The sequence below is a fragment of the Monodon monoceros genome, unplaced genomic scaffold (genome assembly GCF_005190385.1).
Source record: "Monodon monoceros isolate NGI ecotype Baffin Bay Population unplaced genomic scaffold, NGI_Narwhal_1 Super_Scaffold_5, whole genome shotgun sequence".
Taxonomy (NCBI): domain Eukaryota; kingdom Metazoa; phylum Chordata; class Mammalia; order Artiodactyla; family Monodontidae; genus Monodon; species Monodon monoceros.
The window spans coordinates 106,089,830-106,108,749 of NW_021703782.1; the positions used below are offsets into that span (position 1 = coordinate 106,089,830).

The 18,920-nt window shown below is 54.0% G+C and overlaps 1 protein-coding gene across 7 annotated transcripts in view; it reads left to right on the forward strand.

The window, feature by feature from the left end:
- SPTAN1 (spectrin alpha, non-erythrocytic 1) overlaps window positions 1-18,920 on the forward strand; it is a 60,353-nt gene that overhangs the window by 40,953 nt on the left and 480 nt on the right. For 4 of the 7 annotated variants that reach the window (XM_029201429.1, XM_029201428.1, XM_029201433.1 and 1 more), the window contains 22 exons: window positions 515-618; window positions 724-886; window positions 1,283-1,297; window positions 2,942-3,073; window positions 3,347-3,484; window positions 4,300-4,404; window positions 6,283-6,491; window positions 7,322-7,442; window positions 7,627-7,748; window positions 8,042-8,174; window positions 9,902-10,000; window positions 11,506-11,665; window positions 12,329-12,405; window positions 13,044-13,253; window positions 13,625-13,921; window positions 14,316-14,428; window positions 14,791-14,808; window positions 17,245-17,299; window positions 17,756-17,952; window positions 18,098-18,151; window positions 18,239-18,385; window positions 18,471-18,618. In XM_029201429.1, the coding sequence (XP_029057262.1) occupies window positions 515-618; window positions 724-886; window positions 1,283-1,297; window positions 2,942-3,073; window positions 3,347-3,484; window positions 4,300-4,404; window positions 6,283-6,491; window positions 7,322-7,442; window positions 7,627-7,748; window positions 8,042-8,174; window positions 9,902-10,000; window positions 11,506-11,665; window positions 12,329-12,405; window positions 13,044-13,253; window positions 13,625-13,921; window positions 14,316-14,428; window positions 14,791-14,808; window positions 17,245-17,299; window positions 17,756-17,952; window positions 18,098-18,151; window positions 18,239-18,385; window positions 18,471-18,618 (2,817 nt within the window). The remainder of the gene's footprint in view (window positions 1-514; window positions 619-723; window positions 887-1,282; window positions 1,298-2,941; window positions 3,074-3,346; window positions 3,485-4,299; window positions 4,405-6,282; window positions 6,492-7,321; window positions 7,443-7,626; window positions 7,749-8,041; window positions 8,175-9,901; window positions 10,001-11,505; window positions 11,666-12,328; window positions 12,406-13,043; window positions 13,254-13,624; window positions 13,922-14,315; window positions 14,429-14,790; window positions 14,809-17,244; window positions 17,300-17,755; window positions 17,953-18,097; window positions 18,152-18,238; window positions 18,386-18,470; window positions 18,619-18,920) is intronic. The other 3 variants (XM_029201430.1, XM_029201434.1, XM_029201431.1) reach the window with 2 other exon arrangements.

Below are 18,920 nucleotides of genomic sequence, written 5' to 3' on the forward strand. Positions count from 1 at the left end.
ACCCGTGTCCCCTGCATTGGCAGGCGGATTCTTAACCACTGCGCCACCGGGGAAGTCCCATCTCTGAGGTTTTTTTTTTTTTTTTAATAACAGAGATGCCACAGGGAAAAAATTTTATACCGAAAGGGAAGAAAAACAAACTTATGGGTAGGTAAGTGAATCCATGAACGTAAACCAGAAAGATGCAAAACTCCTTGGCTTAGAAACCATTTTGTTGAAAATCGGACAGTGTTTTCTTATGAAACCTAATCTTGTACGTGACGTCTGCTGGTGCTCAAGCCCCGGCCCCACCCCAGCGTGACCTGGAATCTTCTTGAGTTAAACTCTACTCTAATAATGATTGAAATCAAGCTTTCCTCTGGCTTTTTACACTCCTGCTTCTAGAGTGTCAGTGTATTCTGATCGCATCACCAGCTAGTCACCCAAAATAACCGTTCTCTTCTCGAGACCTGCAGTCCAGGCGAGGCGGAGTCGTCTTGCCCGCCTTGACCTCACGCGTCTTGTTTGCCGACAGGAGGAGAAGATCGCCGCCCTGCAGTCCTTTGCCGACCAGCTCATCGCCGGGGGCCACTACGCCAAAGGCGACGTCTCCAGCCGGCGCAATGAGGTTCTGGACAGGTGGGTGGTCTGTGCAGCCGACGGGTCTGGCCGCCCTTGTGTGAGCGGCCCAGCCTGTCTGGTTCTGTGGGGTGCTCACCTTTGCTCTCGGTTTCACTTTCTCAGGTGGCGACGTCTGAAAGCCCAGATGATTGAGAAAAGGTCAAAGCTGGGAGAATCGCAGACTCTCCAACAGTTCAGCCGGGATGTGGATGAGATTGAGGCTTGGATCAGTGAAAAATTACAGACTGCAAGTGATGAGTCATATAAGGATCCTACCAACATCCAGGTGAGCTGAACAGATTAGCTGTTTATCTCCAAAGTAGCCTATGTTATTGAGCAGATCTTGTTAAAATAAGGTATCTTTAAAAGAGGGACATACCTCTAAGACAACTTCCTCGTACCCCCAGTGATGCCGAGAAAAAGTATTTTAATAAGATGAACCGGTGGGAAAGCCTCACTTAAATGATGAGAGCCGTTTCAGAAGCCGCTTTCCTCATTTGCCTCTGTTGAAACCGTGTCTGCTATTAAAGAGTCTGCAGAAAAGGCCCCCCTTGTATTTGCTGTTCCTGAATGCTCACCTTCCCAGGGGAAGTATGACAGCAAAATGAGTTTCTGTTGAATAGCTGATGTGCATATTCACATAAGTGTACTGAACTCTCGTTATTTTAATCTATTTTTGTAGCTTTCCAAGCTGCTGGTAAGTTTTATGTTTTTTTTTCAAGAGTTCTAGTTAAACGAGCTCCAGTGTTTGTGCTCTTGTGTGTAGATTCTCGCAATTGTAGATTCTGCCGGTGTCTCCTCATCCATGCTTTTCATTTCTAATCATCCATCAGCCTCCATTCAAGTGTCCCCGTGGGATGTGGCTTTCTCTGTTGTAATTAGCCTGCAGCCCTTCGCTCCCCCTCCCCCTCCTAATTTATCACTTAGGCAGGTTGTGCACAGTGTTTGATCTGGGGGGCAGTAGCTGACTGCTTTCTTTTAAGAGGTGTGCTTCTTTTAAAAAATGAAATCGCTTTTTCTGCGTAAACTTGGGTTCCTCTTGCTCTGGGCTCGTGGCTCTCGGTGGACTAGGGCAGGGCCAGGTGTGAGAGTTTCGTTGCCCACGCAGTCTGGCATCCAGAAGTGCTGGCCACTGGAGAGGGACAGCTGGAGATCCACAGAGAGGCAGGTGATCTGCTTCCTAAGTCTAAGAGGAACTGGGGGTGAGAGGTTAAGATACAAGTGAACATTACCCGAGGGGCAGGGAAAGAGACTTTCCAGTCAAAGTGTAGCTTAGAAGTTGCCTAAATGGTTGGAAGAAATGAAGAAATAGAATGGATGGGAGTTGAGCCAAAGAACGATCAGAACGAGAAACAGAAGAAGAGGGGCTTTTGTCAGGACGCGTGGGCATTTGAGACTCTCTGTTTCTGTAGTTGGGCTTGGGCGCAGAGTTGGTGCAGGGACGCTTCAGGTTGGTGCTGCATTTCGCCAGCCACATGGCTCCATCTTTTGACAGTTGCTGCCCCTGAAATGAAACATTTGATGCAGAATCCTTCCCCAGTTGTACTGCTTTTTTCCTTTCAGTTCTTTTTTCCCCATATCACATTCTTGCCTGCAACCCCGCATTTCTCACCCAGAACTGCCCCACAGCTGCGTCCTCCCACTTGTCTCCCATGGTGCCCCCCAGCCTCAGATGCCCATCATCCTCCCAGCCCTCTCTTCTAGCAAAAAGAAATTCTTACCTACAGTCAAGCCTGGATTTTGACAAATCCAGCGGTTTTGATTGATTGCAGCTGCCAGATGAGAAGCCGGCAAAGCCAGGGTTTGCGGCAGCTGTAGCCTTCTTCTCTGTCGACGGAGGGGAGGCTGGCCCTCGGACACCTTGTTTCATAGTGCCTGCCACCTTAGGTGATGAGAGGGCCATATGTGTGTGTTATTAGTTAGAGCTGCTTTCCACTAAGGAGAAAGCCGTGGATGGAAATTGATGCACAAGTAGATCCAAAACTACAGTTGGCCGTTACCAGCTCCTGCAAAATGTTAGAAAGTGTATAATTCTAGGATTTCACTCACAGACAGCTAGTCCAACTGACTTAGGAGTTGACACAGTTCACCTCCCCCTGAGCTGGTGCACTCATTTCCTTCCTCCAAGCTCGGACCTTCTGCTGAACTTCCATCAGACTGACCCCTAAAGTATTTCACACAGATTCTGTGATCCCCTTCTGTAAAAATGTTGACACTTGCCCCTAGTTCCTCGAGTCTGCTACCACTCCCTCCCTTCTGAGAACCCCTTCTCCCTGAAAAGACAGAGCCTAGCAGGACCTGGTTTCGAAAGGTTGTGGCAGGGTTTCTTTGGTGTTTTCAGAGCAAGCACCAGAAGCATCAGGCCTTCGAAGCAGAACTGCATGCCAATGCGGACCGGATTCGAGGGGTTATCGACATGGGCAACTCCCTCATTGACCGCGGGGCCTGTGCCGGCAGCGAGGACGCCGTCAAGGTACGCCGTCCCCCCAGCTCCCCTCCTCCTGGCCCGGGAAGAAGAGGGGGCTGGATTTGACTTTCAGCGTTACCGTCAGCTTGATGATGACTCTAGAATGCAGTCTTAGGAGAATAAACGGAAGACTTCTGGCTGCGTTGCTGAGGGGATGCTAGTGAGAGTGGCTCCTGTGAGCATCTTCCGTCCTCCTCTGTGAGGGGCGTCAGGTCGGCTTCCGGAGAGGGCGCTGACCGTGGAGTTGGCCATGTCCAACAGCTCTCTTCTCTTGCCCAGGCCCGGCTGGCCGCCTTAGCTGACCAGTGGCAGTTCCTGGTGCAGAAGTCGGCTGAGAAGAGCCAGAAGCTGAAAGAAGCCAACAAGCAGCAGAACTTCAACACTGGGATCAAGGACTTCGACTTCTGGCTCTCTGAGGTGAGGCCGCGGGGCTTCCCTTCCCCACTGGAGGATTCCGTGGAAAGGCAGGGCTCTCCCGACGTCCCTTTTAACAGAAATCATCAAGTGTGAGCTGTGTACTCTGAGGGGTTTGTAGTCAGAGGGAGGGAATGTTTACACAAGAGAGAGCTTATCTCTGGTTGGACATGGGTCACTTGTTTCCATAGGAAAATGCAAACAGGAGTGGGTGGTGGGGTCTGTGTGCAGGCCGCTGTCACGGTGCCCAGATAGAAACCAGAACACCAAAGAGCCCGGAGTCCAGAGTTAGTCCTGCGGTCTCTGTAGACTGTTCGGAGAGTACAGAAAGTAAAAAGAAATAAAACATTTTTAAAGACCACTATTCTGTATCTCTCTGGTCTACACCTATTTCCATGACTTTTTGTGCAACTGTTCTTTTATGTGTATTTGAGCTCATGACGTAATTTTTCATCAGGACGTATTGGTGGTGTTATTTCAAGTCATGAAAAGTCTTCCTGAACATTTGAATAACTGCCTTAGACCATCACAGAGTTAGGCCATAATTTAACCATTCCCATACTGTTGGCCACACTGGTGCTCCCAGCTTTGGGGGATACGTTTTGCTGCAGTGAACATCTCTGTACATTAGTCTTTGCCCAAGCTGCTGCCTCTCTGCCCAGGGGAGGGTCCACGCCAAGCCGGCACAGCAGCAGCGTGTGGTGGGGAAGTTCAGCTGTCCAGACGAGGGGGCCTGGGGGACGAGTGGGCATCCTGGGTTTGCCAGGACAAGGGATGCGCTCCAGATGGCAGCCTTCCCTTTCATGTTTCATTGCCAGGTGGAAGCCCTGCTGGCCTCTGAGGATTATGGCAAAGACCTGGCTTCTGTGAACAACCTGCTAAAAAAACATCAACTGCTGGAGGCGGACATCTCTGCCCATGAGGTAAGCAGAGGGGGCGCCAGGCCGGGCTTGGGACACGGCCGCGCGTGACTCTAAGGCACCTGGCGCATTCGGGGAAGGACAGTGATGTTCATCCCTTAAAGCCAAGGTGCTCAAACGCTGTGGTCTCGGGGCCATTTTGTACTCTGAACTATTATTGAGAGCCCCTAGGAGAGTTAGTTATGTAGGTTTTATCTGTTGGAATTTGCCATTATTAAAAATTAAATTTTTAGAGTTAAATTTTTTAAAACAATTTCAAAAACATTAAAAAATTTCAAAAGGTTACCTACTGTATAATTTCATTTATATGATATTCTCAAAATGACAGATTATAGAGATGGAGAACAGATACGTGGTTGCCAGGAGTTAGGGACAGGGTAGGGGTACAACTGTAAAGACTATACGGAAGTTCCTTTGTGCTCTCAGAACAAGGTCCATATCTTGATCTTGGCGGTAGTTACGTAAATCTACACATATGATAAAACTGCATGGAACTACTTGCACATACTCAGGGACACACAAATGCATATAAAAATTGGTGAAACCTGAATAAGGTCTATGAATTGTAGCAATGTAAGAAAACTGAGAAAAATGTGTTAATTCGTTTAAAATAATAAACCCATCACAAGTTAACGTAAGTAACATTTTTTATGTATAATGTCTCTGTTTTTCCAAAAACAAAAATATAGCAAGAAGAGTCACACTGGTTACATTTTTTGCAAATCTCTTTGATGTCCAGCTTGATAGAAGACAGCTGGATTCTTATAGCTGCTTCTGAATTCAGTTTGTTGTGTGTGATGAAAATACAGCCTCACACAGGTAGAGGAGGGAGTAGTATTTTAATTCAGATAATTGTCGATACTTTTTGATACTACATCCAGCTCAGTAGGTGGTAGTTTCTAAAGGTTAGTTGGAAAGTGAACTTGGAAACACTGTCAGCTTTTCATACTGTCTATATTTAAATCCACTGGTCCATCTTGGACTTTGAATGGATCATTTACTCATGCCTGAGGTTACAGAATCATTTGGGAAGTGTTGATCCACAGAGTTTAGATCTTCTAAATGTTGACACATGTCTGTATATGGTATCAAACATCACGTTCGTTAACATCACAGCCAGTCTTCAACGGAAAAATCTACATGTATCGGGAAGCTGTCAGGCTCACGGAGGTGGATGCCAATTTTCCAAAATTCTAATTTCCTCATGAAAGTTTGAATTTTATCATTAGCAGCAAACTCAGTTTTCCTTAAAGTGACAGGTTCACTTTATTCATTCTCGACAAAGTATTTGTCAGCTCCCAAAGTCAGAATGACCACGGTTTGTCCGTTGGCCGTTCTTTTCGAGTGAAACTGGCGTTCCGTGGAAGAAGTGGCCAGTTCGGCTCGGAACGTGCGCTTCTCCTCAGCGCAGTCATTGAACTTCGGCACTCGGCGGAAGTGCTTCGTGTGGGTTCCCCGTTTTATCAGACAGGATATGAAGACGACACGTACTCAAAGATGGAGACTTAATAAAATTAACAACCTTGCTGCTTGTTTAAGGATGTTCTTAAGTGAAACAGCGATTTCTACTGGGAGTGCGTGGCAGTGAAGAGTTGGATTTCGGCTCGTAGTTTGCCACTGCCTTGAGCAGCGCCACCCCTACCCTGGATTTTGCACCATCGGTGCAAATGTTCACACAGTAAAAAAGGCAGATCATGTTTTTGTATTGTTATGAAAGTAGTTTTGATCTCTTAGAATTCTCGGGGTCCACATACCACACTTAGAGTAACCTGAATAAATCTTAAACCAACCCGTCAGTGAAGAAGTCCCGAGTTCTGATTTACGAGCAGATATTCGTGGGTGCCCCAGATCTCTGACCCCTCCGTCGTGTCCCCTGCCCAGGATCGCCTGAAGGACCTGAACAGCCAGGCAGACAGCCTGATGACCAGCAGTGCCTTCGACACCTCCCAAGTGAAGGACAAGCGGGACACCATCAACGGCCGTTTCCAGAAGATCAAGAGCATGGCAGCCTCCCGGCGAGCCAGGCTGAACGAGTCCCACCGCCTGCACCAGTTCTTCCGGGACATGGACGACGAGGAGTCCTGGATCAAGTACGCACCCCGCTCCGGGTGCCCTCGGAGCCTTTCACGGAGGGCGTTAGGAACCCTGGGCTTATCCTCTCCTGGACCGTGGTGGTGAGATGGGAAGTGGGTCAGAAATGGCACAGACTCGGCAGCTGTGCCCAGCTGGTCCCAGCCTCATTGCACAGCCGCAGTGAGGCGCCCCGGCTTCCCCTCCTGGTGTCTGGGCATGTGGTGATGGTGGTCGGCCATGGCCTCCATGTGGCAGTGTGTGTGATGGTGTCCAGGGCTTGTCCAGTCCCTGCCCTTAGGTCACTGGTGACATGAGTGAGTTCCCATCTGGGAAAGATGGTCTGATCTCCTGGGGAAGATTGCTGCTTGCAGGAAGAAAAGTTCTTCTTGTTTGTATTTATCTCCCCTCCCCCAGAATTTTAGTCTGCCTTTTCCAGATGATGTAGCCTGTAAACAGACCATTTTTAAGGACAGGATTCTCTCAATTCACTGCCTTAAAACACTGTTTACGTTAGCGTTTTCATATGTTACCGCGTGTGATACGTGTGTATTTGATCAGGTAGGATTGATAGGGCGACAGCAGCGGCACCTCCTTGTTCTCCAGTGCACCCCGACCCTTTGCAGAGTCGGACACAGGAGGTGCTCCTGGAGACGTACGTGGGCACTGTTCATTGGGGAAGTAGAGGCTTTTTTCCCCAGAAGCCTGGCTTCTGAAGGACTTTCCTGGAGAGATGGGTAGATGCAGGTGAAGGACATCACGGGGTGCGTGAGCTTCACGCTCTTTGACTGCACGTCTCCAGCTGAAGACACGCAGGTGCAGAGGCTGACCACCCTCCTGTGCTGCCCAGGGAGAAGAAGCTGCTGGTGAGCTCGGAGGACTATGGCCGCGACCTGACGGGCGTCCAGAACCTGAGGAAGAAGCACAAACGTTTGGAGGCAGAACTGGCTGCCCACGAGCCGGCGATTCAGGTGAGGCGGGCCTCTCCCGGCCGAGCGGGCAGCGGGACTTGACTGGGCCCAGGTGAGCTCGTCTCACTGAGGTCTCTACAGTGGTTATAGCTCCTCATCCCACAGCGGGGTGGAGAAGGCCTGAGTCTAACGTCGAGGCCCTTTCCTGGAAGCACCTGTTGACCCAGTCGTTCCTGCCTGTCAGGGTGTCCGGGACACCGGAAAGAAGCTGTCGGATGATAACACCATCGGGAAGGAGGAGATAGAGCAGCGCCTGGCGCAGTTCGTGGAGCACTGGAGGGAGCTGAAGCGGCTGGCGGCCGCCCGGTGAGCGTGGCGGAGGGGCGGTGCCAGGGCCCTCCTGCGCCCCCGGGGCCCTCCTCTTGGCTGTGCCAGCGCCGCGGTTGGCTTGCTCTGACAGGCCCAGGCCGAGCTGGTCCCGTTATGTGAATCCGGGCCGAGCGTATGGTTCCAGGATCTCGTGTTGGACCAGCAGTCGCTGCTCTGTGTTAGGAAGAGGGCTCGAGTGAACCGTTTACGTCCCACGCTCGTCATTCGTGTTTGTAAGCGTCCAGGTTAGAGGAGGTTATGGCTGATTTCATACTGTCCCCTGTGATTAGGGGCCAGCGGCTAGAAGAGTCCTTGGAGTATCAGCAGTTTGTAGCCAACGTGGAGGAGGAGGAAGCCTGGATCAATGAGAAGATGACCCTGGTGGCCAGTGAGGATTATGGAGACACTCTTGCTGCCATCCAGGTCAGAGAAACTGGAGGTGCTGCCTGCTGCTTCCTCCCCCCTCCCCCGCCCCCGAGCAGCTGCCTGCCCCACCCTTTCCCTGCCCGCTTGCTCGGTGGCCGTGCTCTTCCCAGGAGAGCACTCAGAGCCGGCAGCCGGCATCTCGTTGGCGGGTCTCGGTCCTCAAGATCCCACGCGAGAGACGCTGCCCCTCTGTAGACAAAATTGGGGTGACTTTGTCAGCCCCAGTTCATGGAGTCCTGCTGTCAGCCCAGCAGTATGGTTGGTATCGTTAACCACAGGTTACTAGAACCCTGTTAGTTTCCTGTGGCTGCCTTAGCAAAGTACCACAAACTGAGTGGCTTTGAAACAATAGAAACTTGTTTTGTCCTAGTTTGGCGAGGTAGAGGTCTGTGATCAAGGTGTCGACAGGGCCTTGCTCTCTCCGAGGCTTCTAGGAGAGGACCCTTTCTTGCCTCTCCCAGCTTCTGGTAGCTGGGCTTGTGGCAGCGTGACTCGAACCTCTGCCTGTGCTTTCTTTCACATGGCTGTCTTCCCTCTGTGTCTTTGTGTCCCCGTGGCATTCTGTCTGGCTGTGTCTGTGTCCAGATTTCCCTCTTCTTATATATGTAGGACACCAGTCATATTGGATTAGGACCCACCCTGATGACCTGTCTTAACTTGATTGCACCTGCAGAGGACTCATTTCCACATTCTTAGGTGCTAAGGTCTGGACCCATATCTTTGGGAGGACGCAGTTCAACCCGTAACATATTTCCTAAATACGTTGGTTACCTATTGCTGTGTCACAACCCTAAAAACAAGTTTATTTCCCACAATTCTGTGCATTGATGGGCATTGCCTCTGCTGTTCTCACTGGGACCCCCTAACACAGCTGCACTGAGGCAGAAGGCCGCTGGGCTGAGAGGTGCACGGTGATGTCACTCAGGTGGCTCCAGCTGGGACGTTTCAGTCCCCTCCACGTGGCCTCTCACCATCTGGCAGCTTAGATCAGCTTCTTCAGGCAGCGTTCAAAGAGGCAAAGGCAAGGCTGCAGGGATCCTAAGGCGTAGCCTGTGGGACAGAGCCGCCCCGGGTCTCGGGGGTGAGGCGACTCCCCTCTTCATAGGGGGAACTGCACGTTGTGGTCGGGTGTTCCTCCATCCGTGCCACCAGCTGTGGAAGCAGAGTTAGCATTCCCGAGGGTCAGGGTAGCCCCAGAGCTGCGCTCCTCCCGGTGGGAATCCTGTTCAGCTAGTTGGGGGACGCAGGTAGGAGGCAGACGCAGTCAGTGGTTTCCTGTCCTCTGCATCGCTGTGTTCCCTGGAAGCCGACACGAGGGGTGTTGTCTCCAGCGCTTCAGCTGTACGGAGGAAAAGACAAGATTTGGGAGGTCCCGCAGGAGATGTGCTCCGGTTAAACCCTAGGGCGGGTGTCACTGTTCTCTTGGTGCTTATTTGAAGGCTGCTCGGTGTCCATTCTCTGGTCTCCTACAGGGAAAGGGGCCTGTGCTGGTTGACTGGCGGCAGCCTCACCCCTTCAGAAAGGCCTCCGGTTATGCTCGCGGTGTCCTCGTTTTACTGCTGTAGGATTTTCTGTTTATCCTGTACGTGTCTGTTGTCTTAGCCCCAGCTGGATTGGGGTGCGTGCGAGGGCACCTTCCAGTCCTGCTCCTCTGGCCCCGGGGCCTGGCCCACCGCACGCACGTGCCAGGCCCTCAGTGGCGAGCCTTGCTGTTTCCCCTCCAGGGCTTACTGAAGAAACATGAAGCCTTCGAGACAGACTTCACTGTCCACAAGGACCGGGTAAATGACGTCTGCACTAACGGACAAGACCTCATTAAGAAGGTGAGCCTGGCCCGCTGGTAAGACCCTCATTTCTCGCTCCGGGACACCACGTGCTGGTACCACAATCCGCAAAGCTCCTCCCCTGGGATACTCACCAAACAGAGGTCTGCGTGGAGACCGGTAGCGGCTCCATTCCTGCATTGCGTGTTTAACTGGATATTTACCCCCTTCTTGAAGCCAGTTAGTAAAGCCATCCTGCAGCAGTTGTTTTTCTCTGCTTTAATTAAGCAAAGAAGCAGCCCTGCTGTGACATTGGCACTCCCATGTGTTTGCTCTTCTAGTTTACTTCTCCAGGAATACAGGCTCTTTATAGAGGTGGTAGAAAACACAAGTGGGCAGGTCAAAACAGTCACCCATAGGACCACCACCGGAGATGGCCCCAGTGAGACCTCCGTGCCGGACCCTCCAGACTCTCCTCATGCTGAGGCACCCACTAGGCTAAACGGCAGCTGTTCAGTGGGTGTACGTCGCTGTGTGAAACCTGGCTGCTATCCAGGATGTTTGACAAATGTGTCTGTCGGAATCACAAGGTTCATTTCATTCAAACAGCTTTCTAGGGAGAAAGCAAAAAATAAGGGGTCTTGGTGCTGTCCCAGCAGCAGTGAAGTCGAGTCACTCCCCAGCTGAAATCCAGACTAAACGCGGTGCCGCGATCTGTCACGAGGTCCACAAGACATGTAGTTGCACAAGACAAATGACTTCTATCGACTCTGATTTCCTGTCACAAACACATAATGAGTAAATAAAATTCCTCATCACAGAATTTGCACTGGTGATCAGGCCTTAAGACTAGAGATTTGGTCCACAGGAGGTAACTGTAGTTAAAACCTGTGTTCACTAGGGAGCTTTTCTCCTCACTCTTGTGGGCAAACAACCTAACGGAGACTAATTTCAGATACAGACCATATCCGCGTAGATGAGGCCTGTGTACGACTCACCACACACAAGTGCGCCCCACCTGTGAGATGACGGCTTGTGAATGTCCTTCAGCCTTGGGGCAGAGAGCCTGGTGCTCTGTTTCCAACAGCAGTCTTCGTTTCCTCCCTGAGTTTCTTTCTGAATTTTATGCTGACTTATGGTTTGTGTTTTCACATACAGTTTTAACCAAGACTGCATCAGAGTGTTTGGGGCTTAATAATTTTTAATATCCACAGTGTGAAAACATTGTTCCAAGCCATTGTTTTTATTGCATACTTATAGTAGCCATTGAGTCATAATTATTTAGGCTTTTTCTAATTTTTTGCTGTCAGAAATGACACTAATGAATACATCATCGTGACTTAACATTTTATCACATTCCTCATTATTACTTGTAGGAGTAGAATTGGCCAGTGTTCATCTCTTTAAGGCTCTTAGAAAAGCCTTCCCCCATTCTCCTGGCGGTGGCCAGGGGAGCACGGCCTGTCACAGAGGTTGCAAGCCTGCCTGCGCCCTGCAGGGAGAGTGCAGATCAGGTAACCGCAGCAGGGGCCAGGCTGACAGGGTGTGCCTTCTCCACGGCCTAGAACAATCACCATGAGGAGAACATCTCTTCAAAGATGAAGGGCCTGAACGGGAAAGTATCAGACTTGGAGAAAGCTGCCGCCCAGAGGAAGGCAAAGCTCGACGAGAACTCGGCCTTCCTTCAGTTCAACTGGAAGGCTGACGTGGTGGAGTCCTGGATTGGTAAGCACGGCCTCGGCGCTGCCCAAACCTCTTACCCTCCCGGGCCGGGAAGATTGTTCAGAACCACAGCCTGTTTGCTTCCTACGCAGCTGGTTTTCTTCTGCAGAGAAGAAACCGCTGGAATGTGAGTGTATCAGAGACCCCTGCCACCGGGCAGACCACTGGTGGCAGCGGGAGACAGGGTCCTGAGGCAGAGAGCCGGGCCTCAGCGGTGCCCCTGGGCCGGCACGAGGGTTAACGAAACAAAGGTCCTGTAACGCTGAAAGAAGCAGTGGGCACCACAGCACAAGTAAGGGCCACACGAGCCGGACCAGCCTGCACCGGCACCGTCCCCGAGCTACACGGGTCCAGGGTGTGATCCAGCCCCCAGGCGAGGAGGAACTGCACCGATTTCAGGACCCACATGACCTTGGTAGTTGCTGTTGCATCAGTAGCGACTGAACAGCATCTAGGACAGGCTGGAGGGACCCCTTCAGGACACAGGCTTAGAAGGGGGCCCGGGTACAGGGAGGAGCCAGCTCATTTGGGTTCGGAGACTGCTGTCAGTAGTATTGGAATTCAAATGTAAGCAAAATGATAGGTCTTGGTTTTCCTTCTTCTTCTTTTCTTCTAAATTTGTTACATTGAGATGGGACGGCTGACTTGCCGTGCTTGGTTTCCTAGGTGAGAAGGAGAGCAGCTTGAAGACAGATGATCACGGGCGGGACCTGTCTTCTGTCCAGACTCTCCTCACCAAACAGGTCAGTCGTGGCTGCTGTGCTGGCTGACTGAAACGTACTCCAGTAGTACTTCCTGGTCAGTGAATGATGGTTAGCATCTTTCATTGAGACATTTGACTATTTATGTTAGGCCCTAGGGGCCAGCAGTAAACAAGACACAGTCCTGGTCCTCAGGAAGCTCTCAGACTAGGCCTCTGAGCTGCAGCCTGATGGGTGCTAACAGGGCAGAGCACAGCAGGATGTGGACTTCACTCAAGAGGTGTCTGACTCAGTTTCCAGCAGGCAGGCGTTGACGGGAAAGTCTTCCCAGAGGAGGTGACATCCAAGCTAGATCACGGAGGGTAAACTGAAAGTGGTTGGTGAAGAGCTGGGCGGGTATTCTTGGCAGAGGTAGTGGGGGGAGCCCGGGTGCCTTAGCCCGAGGCTGAAAGCAGGGCCTGGGAGGAGCTGCCTCAGTGACCTGAGGTCTGGAGGAGATGCAGCAAAGTGGTGACCAAGGTGTGACCAAGGGCCAGGAGGAGGTGGGGACTCGAGGCTGACAGTCTGGCCTGGGCAGCTGGCTGGACAGACGCGGGTGCCGTCCGAGCTGAGGCGCCGGGAGGTGTACGGTCTCATCTCAGTGCGGTCCCTGCATGTTGCCTTCTCGCTCCTCGTTCCAGGAAACCTTCGATGCTGGCCTGCAGGCCTTCCAGCAGGAGGGCATCGCCAACATCACTGCCCTCAAAGATCAGCTGCTGGCCGCCAAGCACATCCAGTCAAAGGCCATCGAGGCCCGGCACGCCGCCCTCATGAAAAGGTGGAGCCAGCTTCTGGCCAACTCAGCCACCCGGAAGAAGAAGCTGCTGGAGGCGCAGAGTCATTTCCGCAAGGTGAGCTTGGCCCCGGCCGAGCTCAACCAGCTCAACGCATAGGAAAAGCAAACCCCTCTCCCGGGACAGAGGTTCTGCACGGGGGTGTGGAGTCAGCGTAAACCAAGGGAAGGGGGACCCTTGCCTTCAGGAGGCTGCTGCTCGGAAGCTTCCGGGAAGACTGAGCTTGCACGCCCCAGGGAAAGGGGAGAAAGAGGGAGGACTTTTCAGCAGTGGGAGGAGGGCGGCAGAGAGCCAAGCCGAGCCAAGCCCGACACCCTGGGAACGACCCCCGCCTTTCTGGTGCCCACACCACTGCCCCCCCACCCGCCCACCAAGGATGGTCCATACAGCCCCTGCAGCTGTGCTGACTCAGTCTCCTCTGCTTTCAGGTGGAGGACCTCTTCCTGACCTTTGCCAAAAAGGCTTCTGCCTTCAACAGCTGGTTTGAAAACGCAGAGGAGGACTTAACAGACCCGGTGCGCTGCAACTCCCTGGAAGAGATCAAGGCCTTGCGTGAGGCCCACGACGCCTTCCGCTCCTCGCTCAGCTCGGCCCAGGCCGACTTCAACCAGCTGGCCGAGCTGGACCGCCAGATCAAGAGCTTCCGTGTGGCCTCCAACCCCTACACCTGGTTCACCATGGAGGCCCTGGAGGAGACCTGGAGGAACCTGCAGAAGATCATCAAGGTGCCCTTCTCCGCTGGGCCGGGTGGGGCGCTGGTCAGGGAAGCCTTTCCTGGCTGAAGCGTGAGGAGATGGGGGAGGAAGCGCAGTTTCATTCATCACAAGTCACCCTGTGTGGGTCCCGCAGGCCTGCATGGCTGTGATCGGCCCTCCCACCCCCCCCACCCTGCGTCTTGCAAGGTCTCTGGGGAAGCGGGCTGGCGAATGCCTACCAGACGCCTTCCGTGCTGTCTGTGGGTTGAGATGAACAGCTCATCCTCCCTGACCCCCCGAGTAGCTTCAGAAAACTACGCCTTGTTCCTCTCAAATGTTGAGACCGGCCGGTCAGTGGCTGAGCCTCGAGCCTGTCCGTGAAGGGGGCTGGGGATGACACGCCTCTTACTCCCTTGGTCCTTAGGAAAGGGAGCTGGAGCTGCAGAAGGAGCAGCGCCGGCAGGAGGAGAACGACAAGCTGCGCCAGGAGTTCGCCCAGCACGCCAACGCCTTCCACCAGTGGATCCAGGAGACCAGGTGCGGCCCCGGGAGTGCTCGGTCCCGGGAGCTGAATGCCCAGGCCTCGGGCTCCAGAGTGTGGAAAGAAGGGTTAGGAGTGCAGCCTGGTCTGGCTGGAGCCAGAGGGGTGGGCAGAGTTGGGAGGGTTCTCGAAGGAACTTCTCCAGAGGTGGAGTCGCTGGATGTCCTGGATTGGGTGGGACTGAGCGTCGCCCGTGGTTGCACAGTGACAGGGGTACAGGGTTGAGCACAGCGTGGGTTACTGATGACCTTGGTTTTGTTTTTGTTTTCTTTCTTGTGTCTGCCTTTGTCCCCCACCTCGCGATGCTGCTGTCCGGACACCACCTTGTCTTGTGGCTGCTTGGATCCCATCTCCACAGAACGTATCTCCTCGATGGGTTAATATTGACTTCTTATTTCTCCGGGCTTGTGGTGTGATGGTGTCTAGTGCGCTTGTCCCTCTGCCCTTTGTCCCCTCGTGGCCTGGCTTGCAGAGGATCCCAGAATGGACCTTCCTGCCTGGGGCAGGCTGCATGTCCCCCGCCCTACCCTCGCCCCCTTCCCTGGCACCCATGGCCCACTGTCCCTGACGGCCTGCAGTCTGGGGAGGGGAGCCGCTCCCACCTTCCTGTTCAGATTCCAAGGGTTCTCTAAGATAGGGCCCGAAGGCCAGAGCTGGAGTCCAGAGCCTCTGAGAATCCCCATTATTCAGCCATTGGGATTATACTGGACTTCTTTTCTGCCTTGTTCCCCCACGTGTCCATTGGGATCACGTCATGGGCGTGAAACAGGATGACATTGTTGAGGGGCCCCAGCTGGTGCACTAAGTCCCCGTCTGTGCACTGACCCTCCTCCCCCAGTGCCCCCACGGAGGGCTGAGGCCGTCTTTTGCCTCAAGAGGAAGCCCAGGTGCTCAGGGTTTCTGGGTGTTGGAGAGACACAGGACTTGGGAGGAGCCCCGAGAGGAGCAGGGCTGTCCTGCCCGGTGCCAGTGGGGCCTCCCCAGGAGGTCCTGGCCTCTGCCCGGATCGGGCACCCTTGCATTCTCTCCCGGGACCATGGTGGCTTAGACTAGCGCTCCCAAGGCCCTGCAGGCAGGCACGTCAGTCGTTAAAGGAGGCAGCGGGAGGAGTGTCACCCTCGCTTATGTGAGCACGTGCTGAAGGCAGAGTGGGGCAGGATCCTGGGATCACAGGTTCGGCTCGAGCTCATAAGCTGCCCTGGGGTCCGTTCTCCTCCCCGGTGCCCGTGGCCGTGTCTGCTGGCATTGGACTTGTCTCCACGAGGTGCCATGCTCCCCTTACCATGTGGCTCCTCCCAGCCCTGTCCCGTCTTGCCCGGTCCCCATGTGAGCCGCCCAAGGCTGCCTGCCCTCCCAGGCCGGCTGTCGGCTTGGCCTGTACCACGTCCCTGCCTGGGCGCCAGGTGGCCCTGCCTGTGCACTGACCAGCTTGGGTCTTGTGGTGTGTGTCTGTCTCGGTGTGCTCTTGCCTCCCCTTCCGCTGGTGTATTCATTTGGTTTCTTTTCTTTGAATAGCATAGCGTATCGTCGGGTCATTCGTGTCTATCAGTATGAAGTTGGGGATGATCTGTCTGGAAGGTTTTTCTCCTGTTTCTCTTCTTACCTCGCTGTGGTTTTACCAGTGCACTCTTGACTTCCCCAGGCAGCTCTGCTTTCTGACTAACCCACCGCCCGTGGCCGCATGGGAAGGAGGGGTCTGCCCTCCTCCCACTGCACCAGCACCCGGCCTCCTGCCCCCAGGTCCTGGGGGTGTGCTTTTCCTGGGGGGACATGGCGTGACTGTGAGTCTGACCTGCTGGGGTAGGAGGAAGCCTGGTGCCTTGCCTTGCTAGAGCACTTTGAACCTAGGGAGATTTCACAGCTCATGCTGGCTCGCTGGGTGTTGAAAGGGTAGGTTGGGGCAAAGCTGGGTACCGGGGAGGCCGGGCTAAAACCCCACCCAGGACACGCATACAGTGTGACTCATCCCTGCACGTAACCTCATTCGTCTTCGTTCACTGGTAGCCTCTGTGACCTCACACTGTTGTCGGGAAGATAGAGGCTCCCCAGAGGCCCCCCGCTCCTCAGAACTTAGGCCCGGAAGGAGCCTCTGGTGCTGTGTCTGTAGATGATAGAACCTGAATCTGGGGCTTAGTCACAGCCACCTCTCCTTTGGGCAGGACCAAACCCAAATCTGGTCATGATCTTCACACCCCAGTTCCCATGTCAAGGGGTCATCTGACTGCCTCTCCTCCCACTGCTGTCACTTATCCTAGAGTGTGGCTCCCCTCAGGAGCCTGCAGGAGACTCCAGGACTTCTCGGGGTGGCTTGCCAGCCTCCCCTCACCTTCAGGTCTCCTGTCTGAAGGGTTGCACAGGCGTCCTTCTCCCCCTGGTTGCAGAGGAAGCATGCTGCCAGGCCTGCAGCCCCTCTCTGTTCCTATGGAACTTAAAATCAGTTCCTGAGGTACCCTTCAAGGGCCTAGCTTGGATCAGGTACCATGCTACAGCCTGGGTGGGCTGAAGGAGCCAGCCACATGAGAAGGGGTCCCAGCTGGGGAGCGGGGAGCAGGCTGGATGGGGGCTCAGCCCTGGTTTATCTGTTGGCCTTACCAGGTGGCACACCACATCGGGCAGCAGCTTCCCAGAAGTATACTGGAGAAGTATCACCTGCCCTCCCTGGCTCCCAGAGCTGCTTAAGAAAAGATAGCCAGTAGCAGATAGGTTTCATATCCTAGTAAGAGGAATTTGAGACTGCAGGCACTTTTATCTGAGGGAAGTTAATTTCGAGCTGGCAGTCGGGCCTCCTGCCTCACTGTGCTTCTGTGTTTAGGTCCTGCATGGTGGAAGAATCCGGGACCCTCGAATCCCAGCTTGAAGCTACCAAAGTAAGTGCCCTTAGTGTTTCTGGCCCGCCTAAAACCCTTCATCCCACCACTGCCAGCAGGCCTACTTGGCTTCAGGTTGGGTACAAGGTGGGCTGGTCAGGTACCCCCTTTTCCCAAAGCAGCCCAGGACCTCCGTCATTTTAAAGAGTTTTTTGTCTTTGACAGTTGCTACCAGGAGCCCTACTGGGAGAGGAGGAGGCTCCTTTGGTCCTCAGTACTTATACTGTTTCCCTGGCAGGTCAACCCACTGATGTGTGACTGTCACACTGACGCCTCTTCCTCTGTTAAGGCTGCTGGATTTCTTCAACCTCACCCCATCCCCACTTTCCCCTTGCAGGCAGCCCTGCAGCTCTCAGGCTGGGGGTGCAGAGACCGAGGAGGGCTGTTTAAGCAGGCTCTCGGGCCCGGTAACTAAGAGCCGCTGTCCCACGCATCTTTGCTCCCTCACCCCCGCAGCGCAAGCACCAGGAGATTCGAGCCATGAGAAGTCAGCTCAAGAAGATTGAGGACCTGGGGGCGGCCATGGAGGAAGCCCTGATCCTGGACAACAAGTACACAGAGCACAGCACCGTGGGCCTGGCCCAGCAGTGGGACCAGCTCGACCAGCTGGGCATGCGCATGCAGCACAACCTGGAGCAGCAGATCCAGGCCAGGTACATGCAGCTTCCCCGGGTGGGCACAGCGGCAGCAGGGGCCGTGGGAAGCAGGGTCGCCCCCACGTCCAGCAGTCAGTTTACTGGGAGAGGACAGAACGTGTCACCAGCTGTATGGGGTCCCTAATTCTGTTCTTTCTTCCAGGAACACGACCGGGGTGACCGAGGAGGCCCTCAAAGAATTCAGCATGATGTTTAAGTGAGTGTGTGCGTTGCGCCCTTGCTGGCGGGGGAGGCGGGCTCAGCAGCAGGGCCTCGGTGCTGAGCCCTCGGCCTTGTGCCACAGACACTTTGACAAGGACAAGTCTGGCCGGCTGAACCACCAGGAGTTCAAGTCCTGCCTGCGCTCCCTGGGCTATGACCTGCCCATGGTGGAGGAAGGGGAGCCCGACCCCGAGTTTGAGGCCATCCTGGACACTGTGGATCCAAACAGGTGAGCATCAGGGAACGTGGTAGAAGCAGCTCTGCACGTGGCTCCTACTGCACCCTCCCTGCTCACTGCACCTTGGCCCCCCCAGGGACGGCCACGTCTCCCTGCAAGAGTACATGGCCTTCATGATCAGCCGTGAGACCGAGAACGTCAAGTCCAGTGAGGAGATCGAGAGCGCCTTCCGGGCCCTGAGCTCCGAAGGGAAGCCTTATGTGACCAAGGAGGAGCTGTACCAGGTCTGGGGCTCTGCTTCCCTAGCTTGGGGTGGGGGTGAGGGGTTCCTTTGAAAAGTGAAGCCCAGGCAAGGTTGCCCCCTTGGTTAGGGGCAGAGCCGAGTCTAGAGTAACGCACCCCGGTTTTGAGCGTTAGCTGCTGGGTGCAGGCATTTTTATCCCTATTTTCAAATGAAACTCAGTCCAGGCTAAAGGCCGTAGCAGCAGAGGTCCTGAAGGTTGGGCATTAACGTTCTTGAAGTCCGCCTCGTCCCCCGGCCTCAGTGGGCATGGCTGGTGGGGGCTTGGCTGACAGGTGCCACCTT